Source organism: Narcine bancroftii, chromosome 5 (genome assembly GCF_036971445.1).
Source record: "Narcine bancroftii isolate sNarBan1 chromosome 5, sNarBan1.hap1, whole genome shotgun sequence".
NCBI lineage: Eukaryota > Metazoa > Chordata > Chondrichthyes > Torpediniformes > Narcinidae > Narcine > Narcine bancroftii.
Genome location: NC_091473.1, coordinates 162011331 through 162036657, shown reverse-complemented (window position 1 = coordinate 162036657; position 25327 = coordinate 162011331). Strand labels below are relative to the sequence as shown.

General features: G+C 45.7%; 1 protein-coding gene across 3 annotated transcripts in view; it reads left to right on the top strand.

Annotated features, from left to right (window-relative positions):
* LOC138764116 (protein kinase C delta type-like) overlaps nucleotides 1–25327 on the top strand; it is a 108946-nt gene that overhangs the window by 71326 nt on the left and 12293 nt on the right. For all 3 annotated transcript variants that reach the window (XM_069939518.1, XM_069939519.1, XM_069939520.1), the window contains 11 exons: nucleotides 3370–3529; nucleotides 3883–3914; nucleotides 4420–4505; nucleotides 13534–13663; nucleotides 13751–13851; nucleotides 16854–16962; nucleotides 20817–20962; nucleotides 21269–21442; nucleotides 22014–22105; nucleotides 23055–23117; nucleotides 23221–23359. In XM_069939518.1, coding sequence (XP_069795619.1) covers nucleotides 3370–3529; nucleotides 3883–3914; nucleotides 4420–4505; nucleotides 13534–13663; nucleotides 13751–13851; nucleotides 16854–16962; nucleotides 20817–20962; nucleotides 21269–21442; nucleotides 22014–22105; nucleotides 23055–23117; nucleotides 23221–23359 — 1232 coding nt within the window. The remainder of the gene's footprint in view (nucleotides 1–3369; nucleotides 3530–3882; nucleotides 3915–4419; nucleotides 4506–13533; nucleotides 13664–13750; nucleotides 13852–16853; nucleotides 16963–20816; nucleotides 20963–21268; nucleotides 21443–22013; nucleotides 22106–23054; nucleotides 23118–23220; nucleotides 23360–25327) is intronic.

The following is a 25327-nucleotide window of genomic DNA, read 5'->3' as shown; positions in this document are numbered from 1 at the left end:
GCAGACACGATTGCAGCGGTTGCAAGGGAAAATTGGTTGGTTGGGGTTGGGTGTTGGGTTTTTCCTCCTTTGCCTTTTGTCAGTGAGGTGGGCTCTGCGGTCTTCTTCAAAGGAGGTTGCTGCCCGCCAAACTGTGAGGCGCCAAGATGCACGGTTTGAGGCGTTATCAGCCCACTGGCGGTGGTCAATGTGGCAGGCACCAAGAGATTTCTTTAGGCAGTCCTTGTACCTTTTCTTTGGTGCACCTCTGTCACGGTGGCCAGTGGAGAGCTCGCCATATAACACGATCTTGGGAAGGCGATGGTCCTCCATTCTGGAGACGTGACCCATCCAGCGCAGCTGGATCTTCAGCAGCGTGGACTCGATGCTGTCGACCTCTGCCATCTCGAGTACTTCGACGTTAGGGGTGTAAGCGCTCCAATGGATGTTGAGGATGGAGCGGAGACAACGCTGGTGGAAGCGTTCTAGGAGCCGTAGGTGATGCCGGTAGAGGACCCATGATTCGGAGCCGAACAGGAGTGTGGGTATGACAACAGCTCTGTATACGCTTATCTTTGTGAGGTTTTTCAGTTGGTTGTTTTTCCAGACTCTTTTGTGTAGTCTTCCAAAGGCGCTATTTGCCTTGGCGAGTCTGTTGTCTATCTCATCAGATGCAAGGATCGACAATGAGATAGACAATTTTTTATATTAAGTTTGAGTTAAATATATGTTTCATCTTAACTCCGTTTGTTAAATATATGCATTTAAGTTTGATTTAAATATGTTTTTTAAGTCTGATATCTTAGTATTAATTACTTTTCTTTTTGTTAGTATTTTAATCGGTTATGTTTTTGTTTTTTTTGTAAGTGGGTTTTTTTTCTCACATATATTATTAACTTTATTAATTCTTCACTCTTTATTTTGGGGGGAAAGGGGGGGTTGGACTAATTTGAGTTGGGTTATTAATGTGTAATAATTATTGGGGAGGGAATAGTTTATTTAGATTACTGATACTGTATTGTAATTTTATTATTTTATTCTTAATTTTTTTTAAATGTAATCCTATATGTTATTCATGTTATAAAATCTTAAATAAAGTTTAAAAAAAAAAGAAAAGTTTCAACATCTGCATGTTTTCTCTTCTTTCAACATATGTAATGTTAAACTTTTTCTTATTAAAATAAATGTTTAATAATAGTTTTGGATAAACTCTTTCCAGAAGCATTAACAAATGAGAAATAAAATATTCAATAAATAATATTTCTCTATAGAGGATTTGTCAAATGTTGCTAGTGTGCTGTCGAATAGTAAAATCTGAGGGCTATTGAGAATGTGGGAGAATAACATGATTCCTGAAACAATCAAATGGGTGACTGATTGTGGGCATGAACTCTAGCAGGGTTATTTGCCATGCCCTTTTTCCATTGGTACAGATATCCTTTGATTTACACACTTTTCAAGTTTTATGCCTAATGAGCTTGTATCTAGGTGCAGGACCATTTTTAACCAGGAATATATTTATCACTGTGACATGAAACTATTGGAAGATCATTTTATCCTGAGATTAAAGTTCCTAATACTTACTCAGGCCTGTGTGCGGGAGGGCGGGGTTTGCGGGCGATCGGGTTGGACAACGACAGTGCGGGGGCATCGGCTCTCGCTGCAGGGCGGCATCTCGGCGGATCAGCGGCCCCATCACCGTGAGTCGCGGATCGGCCTGCGGCAGGAAGGGGGAGTGGGCAACGGTCCTGGCAAGGTCAGGCCCGAGGCCTCCAGTTCCGAGCTCTGGGAAGTGGTCTTGGCTTCCCCTGACACCGGCCAGGCCCCAAAACCAGAGTCCACGGTGAGACCCTGCAACGTAAACAGAGGAGGTGGGGGCGATTAGCAGGCTGACGCCAATGCATTCTGGGATTTGTTGTATTACTGTGCATGCGCTATACTGGCGCGGCGGCCAGCAGGCCACCTCTAATACATTTTTGAAATGATCTTGCGGGCCAAATATAATTATATTTGGCCCGCGGGCCAGATTTTGACATGTGTGCCCTATGCCATCGGAACTCTGTAATTAGTAAGGGATTGCTTAAGGTGGGATGTGAGTGGGAAGGAAAGGGTGAGAATCACTGCTCTCGACCCAATTGTTACTGAAATATTTTGCTTGAGAAAAATTGTCATTGGCCCATTTCCTTTAGCGTTCTGAAACCGTGCACCTGACGAGTCAATGAGGGATGATTAAAGCAGTGGTCTTCAAACTTTTTCTTCCCACCCACAGACCACCTTAAGCAATCCCTTACTAATCACAGAGCACCAATGGCACAGGGACGCGAGTGGAAAGAAAATGGTTGAGAACTGTTGTATTGTGGTAACTCCACATCTGATTAGGTTAATTGTTAGGCAAGTGGTCAGAGAAGGAACCCCTCCCCCCACCCCAAGAAAGGCTTAAATCACAGGAACAAAATAAGCTTCCGTCTCACTGCTCCCAATCTTACACACAGTCCTGATGTGGAATGTGGGGTCGCAGCTCCATGTTCACCCGAGTTCAGGTGCTGTCTGTGTGGAGTTTGTACGCTCTCCCCTTGTCTTGGACCAACAGGTCGGTTGCCTGACGAAGGCACCCAAACCCCCCGTTGAAACGCCATCGTCCGGGGCGGTGGAGGAATTGGCTGAGAAGAGCGCGTTGCTCCCACCCCCCTCCCATGGTTGGAGAGGGATTAAACTGCGATCTCACGGCGCTGGGCTCGTCTCCAACAAAAGGAGCGGGAGGCAGGGTCCGCCGCGCACGGAGTGAGGGGGAAGGCATCGCCAACAAGACGTTCGGTCCGGCGTCGCCGCTGAAGCACAGACCCAGCGAGGATGGTCCCCAACTCCAGCCGTGTCTGTGTGTCCAGGAGCCGGGCGGGCTGAGTGCGGCGCTCCGATTCCCGGGATTCGAGACTCTGAGATCCCTCCACACCTCCAGCGTCTTCATTTTCACCTTCAGTGTGCATGCGCTATACTGGCGCGGCGGCCAGCGGGCCAACTCTAATATATATTTAATATGATCTTGCGGGCCAAATATAATTATATCGCGGGTCAAATTTGGCCCGCGGGCCAGGGTTTGACATGTGTGACCTTGACCATCAAAATATATTGTACTTAGCTGGGTTCCCAGCACTAAACCCTGTGGTACCCCTCTTGCCTGTCTGAAAAGGACTATGTCTGCATCCTGCCTGCCACCCAGTTTCTGTCCATGTCAGGACATTATCTCTGGTTTCATGTCCTCTAATTCCACTTCTAGAATTGTCTACTCTCGGAAATTATTGTGATTTGCTTCACCTACTATGTGTGCAGTGAGCTTGTTCCCAGTCCCCTGGGGGAGGCCATGTGACTAACCATGGTGCCGTGTCAACACAGATTGCCACCAAGGTGTCAGGGAGGAGGATGGAGCCGTGACTCTGAACCGCAGAAGAGGGGCCTTCAAGCAAGCAAAGATCCACTACATCAAGAACCATGAGTTCACCGCCACCTTCTTTCGACAGCCAACCTTCTGCTCCGTGTGCCGGGACTTTGTCTGGTGAGGAAGTGGGCTAGAGAGAGGCAATAGAATGGAGGGATGTGGAGGGCAGCAAGGGGGTCACACCATCACCCACCCCCGATCCAAGAACTCACCAAGATGAGGGGCTGGAAGTGGAGGGGGGGGGGGAAATAGCTGACCCCACGGCGTGCTGCAGCACACTCTGCTTCTGCAAACCCTTTCCAGAACAATCTGAAACCAGGCCAGCCATGCATCCAGAACTGCCCAAGATGAGAATGTGACTGGGACCAGCAGGCAGTGGGAGCAGGGTGGGGACAGGGGAGCAGGGAGATGGCAGGGTGATGGATAGTCCTTTGTTGAACATCCTGCTAAGTGTGAACTTTCGTCCACAGGGGGCTGAACAAGCAGGGCTATCAGTGCCGACGTGAGTACTCCCTCCCAGTGCTCCACTCCCATCTCCCACCCTCTGCCTAATGCTCCCTCCAACACCAGCCTCCCACCTCCCTCTGAGCCCATGCCACTTACCTCTCCATTCTGTCTCTCCCTCTCCTTTCCATCTCTACCTATCCCCTTCCTCTCCCCTCCTTCCCTCCCTCTCCCTTCCATCTCTACCTATCCCCTTCCTCTCCCCCTCTCCCTCTGTCCCACCTTTGGCCCTCTGTCCCTACCTCACCCCTCCATCCCTCCCTCTGCTCCTCCATCCCTACTTCTCCTCTCCATCCCAACCTCACCCTTCCTCTCCCCTCTGTCCCTCCCTCTGCCCCCATCCCTATTTCTGCCACCCCCCGCCCTTCCCTCTGACCACCCTACCCTTTGACCCCCCCATCCCACCCTCGCCCCCCCTGCCCCTTCCCCTGCTGCTCTGTCCCTGGGCACCTCTCTCCCCTTCCACCCCCAGCTAATTCCTTTGTCTCCCTCCTCTTTTACAGAATGTAATGCTGCAATTCACAAGAAGTGTATCGACAAGATCATTGGCCGATGCACAGGAACGGCTACAAACAGCAGAGACACTATGGTGAGGGCTGGCAGCTACCTATTGCGCTTCTGAACACACCCCACTCCTCCTCACAACTCCTGTCTTCAAGCTAACCACATCCTCATCCTTACTCACCCCTGCTTCTATCTCAGTCTCTCCAGCCTCTTTTGAATGGTAACGGCACACAGGTTCTCTTGAAAAGATACAAAACAAGTTGGCAAACTGGACCAATAAGTGTAGAATTCACAGTGTGATTGAAAAGCCCTAATGTGCATCGAGGACAGAAGGACCCTGGAGAATGTCCAAGAATCCCTGAAGGTGGCAACATAGGTAGATGAGGTGGTGAAGAAGGCATGAGCAATACCTACCTTCATTAACTGGGCTTTGAGTAAAAGTGTAAGGGACCTTAAGTTGTTCCTTATAAACCATTGGTTGGGCCATTGCTGGAGTTCTGTGCGCAACGTCTGAAGAGAGCAGAACAGATGAGAACCGAATTGAAGTGAGCGCAGAGATGATTCACCAGGACGTTGCCAAGTTTAGATCTTGGTTACGACTGTCTGGAGGGGCTGGGGTCTGTTTCCCATGAAGCAGGGGAAGCTGGGAGTGGGGTAGATGTCTCCATGTTCAATGAGAGGTTATTGTCATATACATGAGTACAATGTACAAATTTAAATTTTAAATGTAGACATACAGCATGCTAACAGGCCCTTTCGGCCCACAGGCCCATGCCGCCCAATTATAGCCAATTCACCTACCACACCGGTACATTCTTTGAATAGTGGGAGGAAACCGGAACACTCATGCAGACACAGGGAGAACATCCCAACTCCTTACAGACAGCACGGGATTCGAACCCCAGTCCCGATCGCTGGTGGCGCTGTAAAAGCATTCCGCTAACTGCTACACTAACTGCCTTCCTGAAATTCCTACTTGCTGCATCCACACAGGTAAATAAAATACTCCAACTGCAATGGCACAAATGCAAGATAGATGGTAAATATTAAAGGATAGAGAAATATTGCAGTTAAGGCAAGAAAAATTGAAGTAGCATACAGTATTTGGTGGTCTTTCTGTCTCCTGCTGCTTTCCAGTTGCAATGATTAGTCCCAGCCCATGCAGCTGCTCCTTAAGTCCCAGTAACATCTTTGTGAATCCATTTTGCACCCAATTTAATGACATCTTTCCTGCAGCTGGGTGACCTAAACTCTACACATTCACTCCAAGTGTTGCCTCACCACTGCCCTGTACAGTTGCAAGATGATCTTCCGGCTCCTATACTCAATTAAGATACACCAATGCTGGGACCTGAATCTTAACGCCATCTGCTGGAGGAACTCAGTGGCTCGAGCAGCAACTGTGAGGGCAAAAGGATAGTCAACATGGTGCTCTCTCTTTCCTCCACCCTCTGTCCTGGTGGAAGGTTCTGGCCCATAGCTTTGACTGTTTTCCTCCCACTGAGGCGGATCCACCTGCTGAGTTCTTTGAGCAGATTGTGTTGAATTCCTTTTCTCAATGCCCTGACTGTGTGCCAAACACCCCTCTCACCTCACTGTCTACCTGTGCCATCACTTACCTGGAAGTAGGAACTATGCATCAATCCATCTCCTGCACTTCCTGCAAATCTGCTCTGACCCCCCTGCAGCAAATACAGGATTCTCCTTGTCCTCACCTACCACCCCACCATCCTCTACATTCAACACACTATCCTCCGTAATTTCTGTCACATGTAACATGATCACATCTTCCCCTCTTCACCTTCCACAATGACCGCTCCCTTACCCACTTATCCCTTCCCTCTGATCGCCCCTTATGGCACCATCCCCTGGAGCCGCACAAAGTGCCACACTTGCGCCCACCCCTCCATCACCACTGTTCAGGGCCCCAAACAGTGCTTCCAAGGGAAGCAATGCTCCACTTGTGAATCTGCAGGAGTCATCTAATGCATTCAGTGCTCCCTTTGTGGTCTCCTCTACATCGGAGAAACTGGATATAGACTGGAAGATCGCTTCACTGAGCACCTTCGATTCAATGACAGGGATCTCCCAGTGGTCAACCATTTGAATTCTTCACCCCATTCCCACCCTGACGTGTTCTCATGAACTGTCAAACCAAGGCCACCCGTAAATTTGAGGAGCAACACCTAATATTCCATCAGGGCACTCTCCAACCAGATGGCATTAGCATCGACTGCCCAGGTTTCAGTTGGCCTACTCCCCGTTCTCTCACTCTTCCACATCCTTCTGCCACCTTTCCTCCAGCTCTCTACCCCCTTCCCTCTCCATTCACAGACCCATTCCCCCCTCCTCTTGTTCGCTGGTGTGCTCTCCCTCCCTTATCCACCTACTACTTCCAGCTTGTGGGACTGCTCTTCCCCCCACCATTTTGTTCCAGCACCTACCCACCTTGATGAAAGGCTCAGGCCCAAAACGTTGGTTTTGTATCTTTATCTTTGCTCTATAAATTACTCTGTTTGGCCTGCTGACTTTCTCCAGCATTGTATTTTTAGTACAATGTCCTCCATAGACACTTTATTCCTTTATTTATTCCTGTTCTCCACAGTTTTAAATTTGTAATCAAACAATTCATGTGTATTTGAAGTGAACATTCCAGACCTTGTTTAAGATTATTTGTATACATTTTGGTTTCACCGTGTAGAGATTACAGCACTTTTTATACATAATTCCCCCATTTCAGAGCACCATAATATTTGGGACATGTGGCTTCACAGGTGTTTGTGAGGACTCGGGTATGTTTAATTACTTAATTGATGCAGGTATAAGAGAGCTCGGCTTGCTTCTAAGATTTTGATCACCTTTTAAGTCAAATAAGCCATTATGAGGCTGAAACAACAAGACTCAAGAGACCAATGGTCCTATATAATGGTTTAATCCAATTAATATATTTCTCTGGTAGGTTGAACCGCTGTAGTACTTTAAATAAATAATTCCATTCTACCCTGTCAACGCTTTCTCTGCGTCAAAAGCAACCGCCACTGTTGGAGTCTTCTTTCCTTGTACTGCATGGATTAAGTTAATGAACTTAGAGATATTGTCCATTGTTTGTCTTTTCTTAATAAATCCAGTTTCGTCAAGTTTTACTATTTTTGGTACGCAGACAGCCAATCTGTTTGCTCATAGTTTTGCTATTATCTGATTCCACCTGCATTGAATTCGCCCATCGTTATTGAATGAAGATCTGCCGGGACCAATGCCTGAAGAGGGCGCACAAAATCAGTGAACCGGTGCAGACTCGAAAGGCCAACATGGCCTGTTTCCGCTCCGTAAATGGTTATATGGTTATGGTTATATGGTTATGGTTATATGGTTATATCACCCAAACCTTGGGATTACCAAAATCAACTGTTTAGAACATCATTAAGAAGAAAGAGTGTACTGGTGATCTCAGTAATCGCAGAGGGACTGGTCTTCCAAGGAAGACTCCACTGCTGATGACAGACGAATCTCATTATAATGAAGAAAAATCCCCAAATGCCTGTCCAACAGAGCAGAAACAAGCTTTATGAGGCAGGTGTGGATGTCAATGACAATCGTCTGCAGAAGACTTCATGAACAGAAATACAGAATCTACACTGCAAGTTGCAAACCATTAGTTAGCCACAGAAGCAGGTTGGCCAGATTACAGTTTGTCAAGAAGTATTTAAAAGAGCTTGCAGAATTCTGGAAAAAGGTCGTAGACAGATGAGACCATGATTAACCTGTATCAGAGAGATGGCAAGAGCAAAGTGTGGAGGCATAAATGATCTACCAAAGATCCAAAGCATACCACCTCATCTGTGAAACATAGGAACATAGGAAGTAGGAACAGGAGTAGGCCAAAAATGGCCCATCGAGCCTGCTCCGCCATTCAATACGATCATGGCTGATCTAATTTATCACCTAACTCCACCTACCTGCCTTCTCCCCATATCCCCTAATTCCTCTATCATTTAAAAATTTATCTAACCAAATTTTAAATATGTTTAATGAGGCAGCCTTAACCACTTCCCTGGTTAGAGAATTCCAAACATTCACTACTCTCTGGGGGAAAAACTATTTTTCCTCATCTCTGTCCTAAATCTACTCCCCCGAATCTTGAGACTGTGTCCTCTCATTTTAGTTTCCCCGGCCAGCTCAAAAAGCCTTCCTACATCTATCCTATCCATACCCTTCATAATCCTATATGTTTCTATAAGATCTCCTCTCATTCTTCTGAACTTGAGCGAATACAATCCTAGACGATTTAATCTTTCATCATAAGTCAACCCCTTCATCCCAGGGATCAGCCTAGTAAACCTCCTCTGGACAGTCTCCAAAGTCAGTATATTCTTCCTCAAATATGGAGACCAGAACTGGACACAGTACTCCAGGTGCGGTCTCACCAGTACCTTATACAGTTGCAACATTACCTCCCTACTCCTGAATTCAATTCCTCGAGCGATGAAGGCCAACATTCCATTTGCCTTCTTAATAACCTGCTGCACCTGCAACCTAACTTTTTGTGATTCATGCACAAGCACTCCCAAGTCCCTCTGCACAACAGCATGCTGTAGTTTTTCACCCTTTAAATAATATTCAACTCTTTTATTTTTCTTAGCTCACACTTACTAACATTGTACTCCATCTGCCAGACCTTTGCCCACTCATCCATCTTAACTATATCCTTCTGCAGGCTCTCCAGATCCTCATTACAATTTGCTCTTCCATTCAATTTGGTGTCATCTGCAAACTTGGCTACACCACATATTGTCCCCTCCTCCAAGTCATCAATGTAAATGATGAACAGCTGTGGGCCTAACACTGACCCTTGCGGCACCCCACTTACCACTCTCTGCCAACCTGAAAAACTCCCATTTATCCCGACTCTCTGCCTCCTGTCAGACAACCAATTTTCAATCCAGGCCAATATACTTCCCTGGACTCCACTTTCCTGTAACTTACTGATAAGTCTCTTGTGCGGCACCTTATCAAACGCTTTCTGGAAATCCAAATATACAACATCAACCTGTTCCCCTCTATCCACCGCACCCATTATATCCTCACCATAACATGATGGGGATGTAACGTCCAGGGCATGTCTGGCTGCCACAGGTACTGACGCACTCATCTTCATTGATGATGTAACTGCTGATGTCAGTAGCAAAATGAATTCTGAGGTGTATCGAACCATCTGCTCAAGTTTGAGCAAATGCCTCCAAACTCATTGGACGGCACTTCATCCGACAGCAAGACAATGATCCCAAACAGACTCATAAAGCAACAAAGGAACTTTTAAAAGCTAAAAACTGGAAAATCAAGTCAGTCACCCGATCTAAATCCAATTGAGCATGTCTTCCAACATGCAGAGGAAAACATCCAGTCTGGATGGAGTAATCAGCTGATTATTTAAAATCTGTGCTGACCAACTTATCAATATATTCATGGATATCTTCAACATCTCACTCCAGCAAGGCATAGTATCCACCTGTTTCAAACAGGCATCAATCATACCGGTGCCCAAGAAGAATGTAGTAACCTGCCTAAATGACTATCAACCAGTAGCACATACATCAACGGAGTTTTGAAAGGTGGTGTTGAAGTATATCAGCTCCTGTCTGAGTAGCAACATGGATTAATTTCAGTTCGCCTATCATAGCAACAGCTCTGTGGCGGATGCCATCTCACTGGTTCGACACAAAGCCCTGGAAAAACTGGTCAGCAAAGATTCATTCATCAGGATGCTCTTTATGGCATTTAACACCATCATCCCCAAAAACTGATTAGCAAATTCCAAGACCTGAAACTCTACACCCACTGTGTAATTGGATCATGGATTTCCTCACCTCCAGACCACAATCAGTGAGGATTGGTAAGAACTTCTCTTCCACAATCCCCATCAGTACCGGAGTACCACAGAGAAGTGTTCTTAGCCCCCTGCTCGACTCACTATATACCTATGACTGTGTGGCTTGGTACGACAATAACACCTTCAGGAGGGAGATTGAAAAATAGTTGAATGGGGCACCAACAACAACCTTGCACTTAATGCCACCAAAACCAAGGAGTTGATTGTTGACTTCAGGAAGAGAAAACCAGAGGTGTAAGATTCAATGATCATTGGGAAATCAGGGGTGAAGAGATTGAGCAAATTTATGTTCTTGTAAGTTACTATCTTGGAGGATCTTTCGTGGATCCAATACACTAATGGCATCGTGAAGAAAGGACATCAGTGCCTCTACTTCCTCAGGAGTTTGCGGAGGTTTGGTATGACACCAGAAACCCTGGCAAATTTCTCCAGATGTATGGTGGAAAGTGTACTGACCAGCTGCACCACGGTCTGGTATGGGGACACCAATGCCTCTGAATGTAAACCCCCCCCCAAAAGGACACAACCCAGGACATCACAGGCAAAACCATCCCCACCATCGAGAACATCTACAGGGAACTCTGCCATCGGAGAGCAGCAGCAATCATGTGCTCTGTTCTCGCTGCCGCCATCAGGAAAGAGGTGTAGGTGCCACAAGACTCCCACCACCAGGTTCAAGAACAGCTGCTACCCCTCCCCATCAACGACAAACTCATTTAAGAACTCTTACTTGTGCATTTTGTTGTTTTGTTTATTCTCTCTATATTGCCCAGTTTGTTTACATTCGTTATCTGTTTAGAGTTCTTTATATGTGTACATTGTGTACACTTTTTTTGGACTTACAAAAAGTGGTAATTCTGCCTCGCCCGCAGAAAAAAGAATCTCATGATTGTAAGAGATGTCATGTATGTATTCTTGACGATAAATCTGAAATCTGAAAACTTCAGAGGACCAGTGCCTGAAACAAGCAGGAGCTGAAGATGGCTGCAGTAGAGGCCTGGCAGAGCATCACCAGAGAAGATTCTCAACATCTGGTGATGTCTATGAATCATAGACTAAAGCAGTCATTGCATGCAACAGAGTACGAAACATGACTAATATACATACCATTCTCATGTCCCACATATTATAATGCCTTGAAATAATGGGGAACTATGTTTAAAAAGTGTTGTAATTTCTACTTGGTCAAGCCAAAATGTGAACAAAAAACCTTGAATAAAATATTCAATATGCACTTTAATCAATATGAATTGTTTGATTACAAATTTAAAACTGAAACACGAGCAAGTAAAGGATAAAAGGGTCTTTGTCCCAAACATTATGGAGGGCACTGTATGTACCTGTACTTTGCTCTACAACACATCCCGGCGCCCTACATTGACTGTGTAATATTCCTTGGCCCACTTCCCCTATTCATCTAGACCCTCCTGTCATCTTTGTTCACCTTCTTCACTGTCCACCATTTTACAGTCAATCAGTTTTGGTTTCATCCCCAACCTTACTCACCAAGTTAACTATATTGACATCCACATTGTTAATATTGATGACAAACAAAAGCAGGCCCATCTGGATCAAATGTAGAAAGGATTCACAAGAATGTTTCCAGGCCTGAGTTACACGGGGAGGTTGGGTAGGTTGGGACTCTCTTCCTCGAGTGTAGGAAGCTGAAAGAGGTCCTTAGAGGTTTATAAAATCATGAGGGGCATGAATCCATTCTCAATCATCCTTCCATGTGGGACTTTGTCGAACACTGTATCAAAGTCCATGTAGACAATATCCGTTGCCCAGATTTAAGGTGATTAGGGAAAGATTTAAAAGTACCTGAGGGCCATCTTCCTTTCACAGGGGGAAGCAGGTATGGATGTAATATTCAAAGGACATGGAGACAAGTATGTGGCAAGGAAAGGTTTCAAGAGAAATGGGCCCAATGTAGGCAAATGGAACTAGCTTGGACAGGATGTACAAGTTGGGCCAAAAGGCCTGTTTCCCTGCTGTCGGTCTCCATGATGTTCAGTCCGTGTTTGGATCAGCTGTGAATGGAGTGGTTGGGGCAGACTTGAGTTTAATTGGCTGACTCCAGTTCCTTTTTTGTGGTGAGGCTAACTCGAGAGTCTGATTGGCTGACCCCTGTTTCATAGTGAATGAGGGTCTGATTAGCTGGCTCTAGTTCCTGTTTCTCATGTTCTGATGTTTATGCAAATCACAGGATCACAAGAAATTGGAGCAGAAAAAGACCAATCAGCCCATTATGTCTGCTCCGCCATTCAATCATGAGGTGATCCATTCTCCTGATCGGCTCCATTGCCTGGTCTTCTCCCTGTAACCCTTGATGCTGTCAGTATCTGCCTTAAATAAGATGGTATGCAGAACTTTGTAGTGGTATACTGTTAGAGAAGATTACCTATAGTCTGCGAAATAAATTTCATCTGTTCTGGAAAATATGGCACCCTTATTTACATGGTTATGTACGTTTAAAGCTCTCTGAAGGTCCCACTTCTTGGTAACCTCCAATTAGAATTTATGTTTTAAATGTTTATCCTCCTGGGATTCTCTGTTTCTTTCTTTTTATTTTCTCTTTCCAATTCTTTTCTTTTCTCTTATTTCTTTTTTCTACACAAGGGTTTCGGTCGGGGGAGGGGATGGGGTGGAGAGGTTAGGTAGAGGGGGTTTTCTTTTTATCTTTTTATATATACCACAAATAATACTTTTTATATACAAATTTCAAACTTATGTAATGTGATTCATATTGTGGTTTAAAATTAATAAATAAAATATTTGGGGGAAAAATTTGCCTTAAATATATCCAATGACCTCACTTCCACAGTCGCTGGCAACATTCCACAAACTTACAACCCTCTGTCTAAAGAAATTTTTCCGCATCTCTGTTTTTTATTGATGCCTTTTATCCTGAAGTTGTGTCCTCTTATCCTAGACTCCCCTACCATGGGAAACAACCTTGCCACATCTGCTCTGTCTGGGCCTTTCTGCATTCAAAATGTCTCCATCAGGTGTTCCCCCTCCCCAACCTTCTATACTCCAACGTACAATCCAAGAGCTGACAAACATTCCTCAAATCAGAGGGTTCATGCCAGGAAGTGGAGCTGAATGACCTGCTCCAGCGTGTGTTTTCCATGTTCTCAGCACCTTTGCTAGTGCCTCCTGAAGTGACTCCAAGCCCCTGGTTTGAAGTGTTTGTGCTCTCTCTCTCCAACCTTTTGTTCTGCAGTTCCAGAAGGAGCGTTTCAAAATCGATGTTCCACACAGGTTTAAAGTGTACAACTACATGAGTCCAACATTCTGTGACCACTGTGGCAGCTTGCTGTGGGGATTGGTCAAGCAGGGGCTCAAGTGTGAAGGTAATGTCTGGGGCTGTGAGTGAAGGTCAGCGGGTTTGCTGTGGGTCACCCTGCTGGCATGGTAACGCTGCATTTTCTCTGCTGCAGAATGTGCAATGAACGTGCACCACAAGTGTCGGAGCAAGGTGGCCAATCTTTGTGGGATCAACCAGAAGCTGATGGCTGAGGCACTGAACCAGATCAGCATGGTAAGAATGCTCAGGGCTCCTGGTTTCAGTCCACACATCCATCACTGGATCCTAACTGCCACCCTAGCCACAAAAACAGAGAAAATAGCAGGAGAAGGCCATTCAGCCCTTCCAGCCTTCTCCACAATTCAGTAGGTTCGTGACTGATCAGGTGATTTCTGTGCCCTATCCCTGCAGCTCCCTCTTCGTAACCCCTGGATCCCTTTCACCCTTCAGACCACATCCAATTCCTCGTTTGAAAATATCTAACAACACTGCATTGTGGGGAGTTCTGCAAGTTCACAGCTCTCTAAGAAAAAAAACTCTAATCACTTGGGTTTGGCCTATCCTTAGATCAGTGATTTTCAAACTTTTTCTTTCCACTCATATTCCATCTTAAGTAATCCCTATGCCATTGGTGCTCTGTGGCTGGTAAGGGATTGCTTTAAGGTGGTATGTGAGTGGGAGGGGAAGGTTGAGAATCACTACTCTAGACCCAATTGTTACTGAAATAATTTGCTTGAGAAAAATTGTTACTGGCCCATTTCCTTTGGAGTTATGAAACCGTGCACATAGCAAGTCAGTTAGATATGATTAAAATAGTAGTTTTCAAACTTTCTTTCCACCCACATACCACTTTAATCAACCCTTTACTAATCACAGAGCTCTTATGGCATAGGAATTACTTAAGGTGGAATGTGAGATTAGGGGGACAGTTTGAAAACCACTGGTTTAACTCTAGTCTCTCTTCATATGTTGTGAGACTTCTTCAATAGCAAGAATGTCCTTCTTCAGATTAGGAGTCCAAAACTGCACACAACCCTTGAGGTGTGACCTCTCAAAGTAAATCTTATAAATTTTAATTTTTATAAGTTTAGACATTCAGCGCGGTAACAGGCCCTTCCAGCCCTCGAGCTGGTGCCACCCAAATACCCCAATTAACCTATTACCCCCATACATTTTTGAAAGGTAGGAGGAAACCCACCCAGACACAGGGAGGATGTATAAACTCCTTCCAGACAGTGGCAGCTTCGATCTGGAGTTGCTGGTGCCATAATAACGTTGCGCTTTCCACTACACCAAATGTGCTGTCAACATGCAATTTGCTTTCTTCACCTCCTGACATTCCACCCTTTATTGACAGACGCACTGTGACCCCCAGATCTTGATGCACCTCCCCTTTTTCCCAATTACTCACCATTCAGATAGTAATCTGCCTGTCTGTGATTGTCCCCATGGAAAACCTCACATTTATCTATATTAAGCCGCATCTGCCAATACACATGTCCACTCTCCTCATCTGTCCCATCCACCTTGAAGCCTCTTGGAATCTTCCTCACACCTCATATGGAGATCACTCAGTTCATCCACACTGATCAGAATCCTCCCATTAACATTGATTTCTGCCTTCAAATTTGACTGACCAAAATTAAGCACTTCTCTGGATTAAAAGACATCTTCCATTTCTCAGCCTAGCTCTGCATCCTATCAATGGCCTTTTGTAACCTCTGGCAACCCTGCAGATGATCCACAACATCACATCATTCACAAACTTACTAGCCCACCCTTCCACTTCCTCATCCAGGTCATTTATAAAAACCACAAAGAGGAGAGGTCCCAGAACAGATCCCTGTGGAACATCACTGGTCACTGACCTCCATGCAGAATATGAACCATCTGTAACCACTATCTGCTATACACATGTCCACTCTCCTCATCTGTTCCACGCACCCTGCAGTCTTTTGGAATCTTCCTCACACATTCACCAGGCTTAATGTCATCTGCAAATTTTACATTTATTAGATTTAATTTCTTCATCTAGATCAGTGGTTTTCAAATTTTTTTCTTTCCACTCACACACCACTTAAGTAATCATTTACCACATAAGTGCTCTGTGATTAGTAAGGAATTACTTCAGGTGGTATGTGAATGGAAAGAAATAGTTTTGAAAACCACCTTTTTAATCGTACATAATTGACTCATGTCCAGTTTCATAACTCGAAAGGAAATGAGCCAATGACAATTTTTCTCAAGCAAAATATTTCAATAACTTTTGGGTCTCGAGCAGTGATTCTCAACCTTCCCTTCCCACCCACATACCACTTTAAACAATCCCTTACTAATCACAGAGCATCTATGTGGCATAGTGGTATGTGAGTGAAAAGAAAAGTTTGAAAACATCTGATCTCGATCATCAATATATATTGTAAACAGCTGCGGTCCCAGCACTGAACCCTGAGTTACCTGACTAGTAACTGCTTTCTTCCTACTTTGTCCACATCAGGGTGTCATGTCCTCTAAAATGTTGCACAACAATCTGTTTAGAATGTCCAAAAGCACCACATCAACTGGATCACCATTGTCCTCTCTACTGGTAACATACCAAAAGAATTTCTAGAAGATTGGTCAAGCATCATTTCCATAGAACACTAAAGCACAGAAACAAGACTTCTGGCCCTTCTAGTTCATACTTCACCACTCTCTGCACTCTTTCAATCTTATTTGAGCAAAGTCCGTCATTGGCCCAGTGGAGGGGAGGCAGACTCCACTGAAGTCTATTTGAATGTTATCACTCTCTGCCCCACTCCTGTCCCTCACAATGCACTGCCCCTTCCCTTGGAGCATAGCAGGAAACCCTTTGCCCCATTGCTGCCATCCTGCAATCATCCCAGTGCCCTGCCCACGACATCACCTACATAATCTTTATTCTTTTGGTGCTTTTCCAGTTATTCCTGTTGAATCTGATCCCACTGCTCATTCACACCTTGTGTCCTAGATGGCAACAGCTCCCTCTAGGGACCATTCTACCTTCTTCCCTCTGCTCCCTTAACCAGTCACCTTCATTGCGTGTCCTCTGGTCACACTCTCCTGCCACGAGAAAAAGTTTCCCATACTTATTCCATGAAACCTCTTCCTGATTTCTGAAAACTTTGATTAAATCTCTCCTTAACCCTCCCCAACCATCTCTCCACTTGACGGCTCAAGTGTTCACCGTTTTAAAAACATCTTTGTATTTCTCGCAGAAATCATCCACCCGGAAGTCTGACAGCAGCCTCCCCGACAATTCAAACATCGGCATTTATCAGCCTTTCAACATGCCTGGATTTGGAACACAAAACTTGGACTACACTGGTACCTGTCCCACATGACTGCTGATCCCCACTTGATGGGGAGTTGTACAGGAGCTCTCCTGAACCACCAAGACTTTGGGGAATTGATGGTTGATTAATAGATTGGTGGTTGTGACAAGTTTTGCCTGGCTAAGATGTGTTGTGCCTGGGCTGTATGCTTGTGCCATGTGAAGAAATGGCCCATTGGAGCTCAGCCTGGACAATGAACCTGGTCAGGGGGACCTCTCAGTGGGGAAGCATTTCAGAAACAGTGACCATGTCCCAGACCTTTAGCACAGACATGGACAGAGACAGGAGTAGGTGATACATGGTGGTCAGTGACCAGTGGTGTTCCACAGGGATCTGCTCTGGGGCCCACCATCTCCCCTCTTTGCAATTTTTATGAATGACCTGGATGAGAAAATGGAAGGGTGGGTTAGTCAATTTGTGGATGACATGGAAGTGGGTGGTGTTGGGGATAGTCTGGAGGGTTACCAGAGTTTACATTGATAGAATGCAGAGCTGGACTGAGAGGTGACAAATGGTGTTTAACCCAGAAAAATGAGAAGTGGTTCATTCTAGAAAATCAGAAGGCAGAATGCAATGTTATTAGGAGACCTCTAGAGAGTGTGGTCGAACTGAGAAATCCATTGGACACTAAAAGTGCTGCGCAGGTTGATAGTGTTGTAAAGAAGGCGCATGGTGTGCTGGCCATGGGATTGAGCTCAAGAGGAGTGAAGTAATTTTTCAGCTGTATAAGAACTTGGTTTGACCCCTCATGAAATATTGTGTCAGTTCTGGTCACCTCACTAGAGGAAAGATGTGGATGTTCTAGAGAGGGTGCAGAGATTTACAAGACTACTACCTGGATTGGAGAGCATGGCTTAGGAGGATACATTGAGTGAACTTGGTCTTTTCTCCTTGGAGTGACGGAGAATAAGGGGTGACCTGATAGAGGTGTACAAGATGATGAGAGGCATTGATCGTGTGGATGGCCAGAGGCTTATTCTGAGGGCTGAAATGGATAAACGAGGGGGCATAGTTTTCAGTGGCTTGGGAGTAAGTACAGGGTTGGAGTTGGAATTTAAGAAGTATGTTTTTCACACAGAGAGTGATGGGTGCCAGCAACGGCGGTGGAGGCAGGTACAATAGGATCTTTTAAGACTATTAGAGAGGTACATGGAACTGAGATAAATGAAGGGTTATGCAGGAGAGAAATTCTTGGCAGGTGTTAGAGTAGGTTATTAGATCACTACAACACTGTGGGCTGAAGGGCCTGGAATGTGCTGTAGATTTCTAGGTTCTATGACATGAGAAAATGTTCAATTGGGGAAGGGTTAATTATAATGGAATGAGGCAGGAAATGGGGAGAGTAAATTGTGAGCAGATGTTCACGGGAGAAAGCTCAGAATTTACATGGAGGATGTTTAGGGACCACTTGTGTCAGGTTTTGGAGAGGTTTGTCTCACTGAGACAGGGAAAAGATGGTTATGGTAAAGGAACCATGCTTAACAAGAGAGGGTGAGCATTTTGTCAAGAGGAAGAAGGAAGCATACACGAGGTCCAGGATGCAAAAATCAGGAGGGGCTCCTGAGAACTGTATGGTCACCAGGAAGAAACTTAAATGGCTCTTAGTAGAGCTGGATGGGGGACGAGAAGGATAAAGGAAAATCCCAAGGCATCCTACATGTATGTGAAGAACAGAAGAGTGAGGATAGGATAGCTCAGGGATAAAGGGGGACAATGTGCCTGGAGGCTAAGGAGGTAGGAGAGGTCCTTAATGAATACTTTGCTACCAGGGAAAGGGACCTTGATGAATGGAAGGTCAATGTAGAACAGGCAAATGTGCTGGAGCATGTTGAGGTTAAGAAAGGGAGGATGAGGCATCTGTGGGTGACAAGGGAAGTCAGAGCATACAAGCAAAATGGGCAGTATACAATATGGTAAAATTGGCTGGGAAGCAAGAGGATCGGGAAGCTTTTAAAGGGCATCAGAAGGCAATGAGAAAAGTAATAAGGAGAGAAAAGATGAAATCTGAGGGTAAATTGGTCTGCAACATTAAAGAGGATTTGAAATGTTTCTTCAGGTATATAAAAAGCAAAAGACAGATGAGGGTGAGCATTGATCCGCTGGAACACAACAATGGAGAGATATTAATTGGAGCAAAGAAGTGGTGGACAAATTTAATGTATTTTGTGTCTTTCTTCACTGCAGTAGACACCAGTAGTGTGCCAGAAGTTTTATAGTGTCAAGGGGCAGAAGTGTGTGTAGTTGGTACTACCAAGGAGAAGGTGCTGGAAAAGGTGAAAGGTCTGTGGTGGTGGATAAATCACCTGGACCAGATGAATTACATCCTTAGGTTTGAAAGAGGTGTTGAAGACATTGTGGAGTCACTGGTAGTGATCTTTCGGGAATTGCTAGATTCTGTAATGGTTCTGGAGGATTGAAAAATTCTAAATGTCAATCCACTCGAAGAAAGGAGGGAGGCAAAAGACAGGAAATTATAGGCTGGTTGGCCTGATTTCGGCAGTTAGTAAGATGTTAGAATCTATTATTAAGATCGAGGTATCAGTGTACTTGGAGTAAAACAGGCCAAAATCAGCTTGGTGACCTGAAGGAGAAATCTTGCCCAACAAACCTGTTGGGATTCTTTGAGGAAATAACTGGAAGGCCAGATAAAGGAGAATCAGTGGATGTGGTTTACCTGGATTTCCAAAAGGTCTTTGATAAGGCTGCTCAGAAAAATGAGAGCCCATGGAGTTACAGGAAAGATACTGAAGAGAAGATTGGCTGGCTGGCAGGAGGCAGAGAGTGGGGATAAAAGGGGCCTTTTCTGGTTAGCTGCCGATGACCTGTGGAGTTCCTCAAGGCTCAGTGCTGGGCCGCTTCATTTCTCGTTATATATCAATGATTTGGATGATGGATTAGATAGCTTTGTGGCCAAGTTCGTGAACGATATCAAGATTGGAAGAGGGGCAGGTAGAGGTGAGGAAGCATTGAGTCTGCAAAAGGACTTTGAAACTGGGCAAGGAAATGGCAGGTGGAGTTCAGTGCAGAGAAGTGTATGATCAAGCACTTTAGTGGAAGGAATAAAGACGTTGACTATTTTCTAAATGAGCAATGAATTCAGAAATCAGAGGGACTTAGGAGTCATCGTGCAAGACTCCCTAAAGGTTAACTTGCATGTAGGAAGACAAAGTGGAATTCTAGAATTCATTGAGAGGGATAGAATATAAAAGCAGAGATGTGACTTTGAGACTCTGTAAGGTTTTGGTCAGAGCACAAGGAATGTTGAGAGCCGTTTTGGGCTCCACATCGAAGGAAGGATGTGTTGGCATTGGAGAGGATCCAGAGGAGGTATTCAAGGATGATCCATGGAGTTAAAGGTTCTGGGATTGATTGTACTGGCTGGAGTTTAGAAGAATGAGGAGGGATCTCATTGAAACCCAATGAACACTGAAAGACCTGGGTGGAGTGAATGTGAAGAGAATGTGTTGGAGGAGACTGGAACCAGAGGGCACAGCCTCAGAATACAAAAAATCTTTTTGGAATGGAGATGAGGAGGAATTTATTTACCCAAAGGTGGTGAATTTTGTGGAATTCATTGCCACAGACAGCTGAGGAGGCCAAGTCATTGGGGATATTTAAGACAGACTTAGATAGGAAGGGAATCAAGAGTTACGGAGAGAAGGCAGGAGAATGGGGTTGATAAGGATAGAAAATTGGCCATGATGATAAGGCGGGGCAGGCGATGAGCTGAATAGCTTAATTCTGCTTCCCTGGAGGAGTCTGGTGAATGGGGCTGTGCCTGTCCCATTGACTGGAGTTTAACCATCTCTAATGCCTGCTGCTCTCATCCCTGCCACTTGTTTTCAGATAATAACCAGTATGGAAAATTATGGGAGGAAAGTTCACCAAAACCACCCCAGCGAGGACAAAGTCTGCGTGAAGATCTGACGAGGAAGATGACCATCGAGAATTTCACTTTACACAAAGTGCTGGGGAAAGGAAGCTTTGGCAAAGTGAGTATATTGTTGGTGCAGCAGCAGAAACTATCGAGGAGACAGTTTCTTTCGGAGGATGGCTACTGCCTGTGTGGACAAGGCCCTCAGGAGGGGGGGGGGAGCTATCAGGAGGGGGTATTTGTGTATCTCTATATTTTGAGCGATTGGTTTGGCAAATTTGACCAGGCCGTGTTCTTCGTTTTGCCTGATAATTGCCTGGAATGTGCAGGGAACTTCCCGAGAGAGCAGTTGGCAAGCATTTCTCTTGGAGAGGACCCTCTGTCAGAAGGTTGGTGACTGGCCTGTTTCTTGCGTTAATGCCAGGTGCTGCTCGCTGAGTTGAAAGGGAAAGGCGAGTTCTTTGCACTGAAAGTCCTGAAGAAAGATGTGGTTCTCATGGACGATGACGTGGAGTGCACAATGGTTGAGAAGCGGGTGTTGGCTCTGGCCTGGGACAATCCGTTCCTCACTCACCTCTACTCCACCTTTCAAACCAAGGTACCCACTGACCGGAAGCTCTTACGGATCGCTGTGGGGAGCGTACAGGGTTGGTGGGCAGGAGTGGGTTGTTGCAGGGGGAGGGACACGATGGTGGGAGGGACAAGGAAGGGGCAATCGGATTGGGGAGGGGGTGGGGCATTGAGGAGACAGGGCGACTGGGTGGTGGGGTTCAGTGTTGGGATTCTCAGTATTCAGAGGACCCAGGAATATGTTGGGTGCAGGAGTGAAACACAAAAATCTGCAGATGCTGTGATTGCAGTAAAAAGTCTAGCAGTGCATGAGATCATGGACAGATATGTCAGCAAGGGAATGACGCGGAGATTTGAAATGGGTGACCTCTGGGACATACACTCTATTGTGGTGGACAGAGTAGAGGTGCTCAATGCAGTGATCTCCCAGTCTGCACCCAGTTTCTCTGACGTAGAGCCCATCGGAGACAGTCAATGACCCCTGTAGGCTGTGGGACGCTTCATGCTGACTGGGAATGTGTGGGTATGTGGAGTTGTACTGCACCTGTGGTGCTCACCCTGAGTTCTCTGAGGATGACTGTGGCTATGTTTGTTGGCAGGAACATTTGTTCTTTGTAATGGAGTATTTGAATGGAGGAGATCTCATGTTCCACATTCAGGAGAAGGGCCGTTTTGATCTGTACAGAGCTATGTAAGTAGCATTTTGGGCTCCGGAGTCCCTAAGGAAGCACAGATCCTCCTAACCTTCCCACCTCACCTTCTACTGAACACAACCTCCACTCTATAAAAGAGCAACTCCACCTGATCTCACAGTTCACAAGACCACAATATAGGAGCAGAAGTCAGCCCATCAAGTCTGCTCTGCCATTTTATCATGAGCTGATCCATCCTCCCACTCAGCCCCACTCCCCGTAACCCTTGATACCACCTGTGGCAATATTCCACAGACTCATGATTCTCTGTTTTAAATTGATGCCTTTCTAAGTTATGCCCTTTTATTCGAGACTCCCCTTGCCACGACTACTCTGTCCAAGCCTTTCAGCATTTGAAATGTCTCTATGAAATTCCCCCTCATCCTTCTCTCCTCCAACAAGTCACTCCAAGAGCTGACAGTCGTCCCTTTCATTCCTGGCATCATTCCAGTAAATCTTCTCTGAACCCTCTTCAATACCAGCACGTCTCTTCTCAAATACAGCACTCAAAACTGCACAGTACTCCAAATGAGTGCCTGGACAGATCCTCCACATCTTTTACTCACCCTGTCCCGTTCCAAACTGCCCTCTCCACACCTCCTTTGTGGCTGTGCTCTTCCCAGCCCAGGATCCATCAGAACCTACCCACCACCTCAATCATCCACAGATAACTCAACACTTGCAACTGTCCACCAACTGAAGGCTTTCATAAACTCTCTTCTCCTCTCACCTGCTCCCTCCTCTCCATCCTATCCCTCTTCTCTCCTCCCTCCCCTTCTCTTCCCACACCCTCTTCCTTTTCACTCCCCTTCCCTCACCCTTCTTCCTCTTCCCTTCCCAAACCCTTCCCTGTCCTCCACCACATCCTTCCCTCCCCTCTCCAACCCCACCCTCCACTCCCTCTCCCTCAGTTGGCTGATGATCTGATGTCCCTCTCTGCCTCTGCAGGTTCTATGGGGCAGAGATTATCTGTGGTCTGCAGTTTCTTCACTCCAAGGGCATCATTTATCGGTGAGTGTCAGGTAGTTGGGATGGGCCTGAGGGTGCCCTTTGCTTAGTGCTGAGCTGAGAGTCAAGCAACACCTTGGCATGACCTACTCTTTCTGCATTCCAGGGACCTTAAGCTGGATAACGTCATGTTAGATAAAGACGGACATGTTAAAATTGCCGACTTTGGCATGTGTAAGGAGAACATCTTCATGGACAATCGTGCCACCACGTTCTGTGGGACCCCAGATTACATCGCCCCTGAGGTTAGTCCCTCAGCCGAAGGTTAGCCTCTCAACACTCCCAGTGCTCAGAAACATGGTTCCCACCCTCCTCTCTCCTTCCCCCTCCTTTCTCCCACTGCCTCCTCTCTCATTCACTCCTCTTTCAGCTCCCCATCTCTCTCCCCGCCTTCCACTTTTTCTTCTTCCTCTCTCCTCTCTGTACCCCCTTTCTCTCTTCTACCCCTCTCCTTCCCGATTCCCTCCTTTCCATCCTCCCTTCTTTCTTCACCCCCTCTTCCTCCCCTTTCTCGCTCCTTTCTTCCCCTCCTCTTCCTCCCCCTCCCCTCCTTTCTTCCCCTCTCCTCCTCCTTTCTTCCTCCCTCCTTTATTCTTCACCTTCCTCTTCTCTCTTCCTTCCTTCCTTTTTTTCTCCCCTCTTCCCCTCTTCTTTCCTTCCTCTTCTTTTCTCTCCTTTCATCCTCCTGTCCCCCTCCTTTCTTCCTCCCCTTATCTCTTCCCTCCCCTTCTCTCCTCTTTTCTTTCTCCCCCTCTCTGTCCTTTCAGCCTCCCTCCTCTCCTTCTCACAAGATGTAGGAGCAGAAGTAGGCCCAGTGACCCATCGAGACTGGTCCGCCATTCTAATCATGAGCTGATCCATTCCCCGATAGCCGCATTCCCCAGCTTTTTTCCTGTAACCCTTGATAGCCTGACTAATCAAATATTGTAAATACACCCAGTAATCTCATTTCCACAGATTCATGACATTCTGACTAAAGAAATTTTTCTGCATCTGTTTTAAATTGACATCCTTTTATCCTGAAGTTATGTCCCCTTGTCCTAGACGCCCCAACCATGGGAAACATTCTTGCCATATCTACTCTGTCCAGGCCTTTCAACATTTGAAATGTCTCTGTGAGGTCCCCCCAAACTTTTTCTGTACTCCAACGAGTACAGTCCAAGAGTCAACAATCATTCCTCATAATCTTCTCAGAACCCTCTCCCACACCAGCACGTCTTTTCTCAAATACAGCACCCAAAATTATACACAGTACTCCAAGTGAGGACATACTAGTGCTTTATAGAGTATCACCATCACATCCCTGCTCTTGTATCCTATTCCTCTAGATATAAATGCCAACATTGCATTCATTTTCTTCACCACCGACTCAACCTGGAGGTTCACCTTTAGGGTATCCTGCACAAGGACTCCCAAGTCTCTTTGCACCTCAGAAGCTTGAATTCTAATTCCCCATCTCAATAATAGTCTGCCTGTCTATTTCTTCTACCAAAGTGCATGACCGTACTCTTTCCAACATTATAATCCATCTGCCACCTCTTTGCCCATTCTCCTAAGCTATCCAAGTTTTTCTGCAACCTTTCAGTATCCTCAGCCCCACCTCCCTACTATCTTGGTATCATCTTCAAATTTAGCCGCAAAGCCATCTATTCCATAATCCAAATAATTTAATTTACAATAGACTTGGGCCTATCTTTTCATGCACCTCCAGGTATTCCGTAACCTCATCCTTGACAATCGACTCCAACAGCTTCCCAACTACCGACATCAGACTAATAGATCTGTCATTTCCTTTCTGCTGCCTCGCTCCCTTCTTAAACAGCGGAGATCTTCCAGTCCACTGGGACCATGCCAGACACCATCGATTCCTGGAAGATCATTACCAATGCCTTCACAATCACTCCAACTACCTCCTTTAGAAGCCGAGGGTGCATTCCATCCAGACCAGGAGACTTATCTGCCCTAAGACCATCTAGCTTCCCAAGTACCTTCTCTCTTGTGATCTTGACTGCATTTACTTTTCTTCTGAGAGAACCATGAGAGTCTGGTATGCTACTAATGTCTTCCACAGTAAAGATTGATCCTAATTATTCATTCAGTTCTTCTGCTATCTCCTTGTCTCCCATTGCAATTTCTCCAGTGTCTGATGTCTACTTTGGTCACGCTTTCACCCTTTGATATTATTTGCTAACCTCCTTCCTAAACACCTTAGT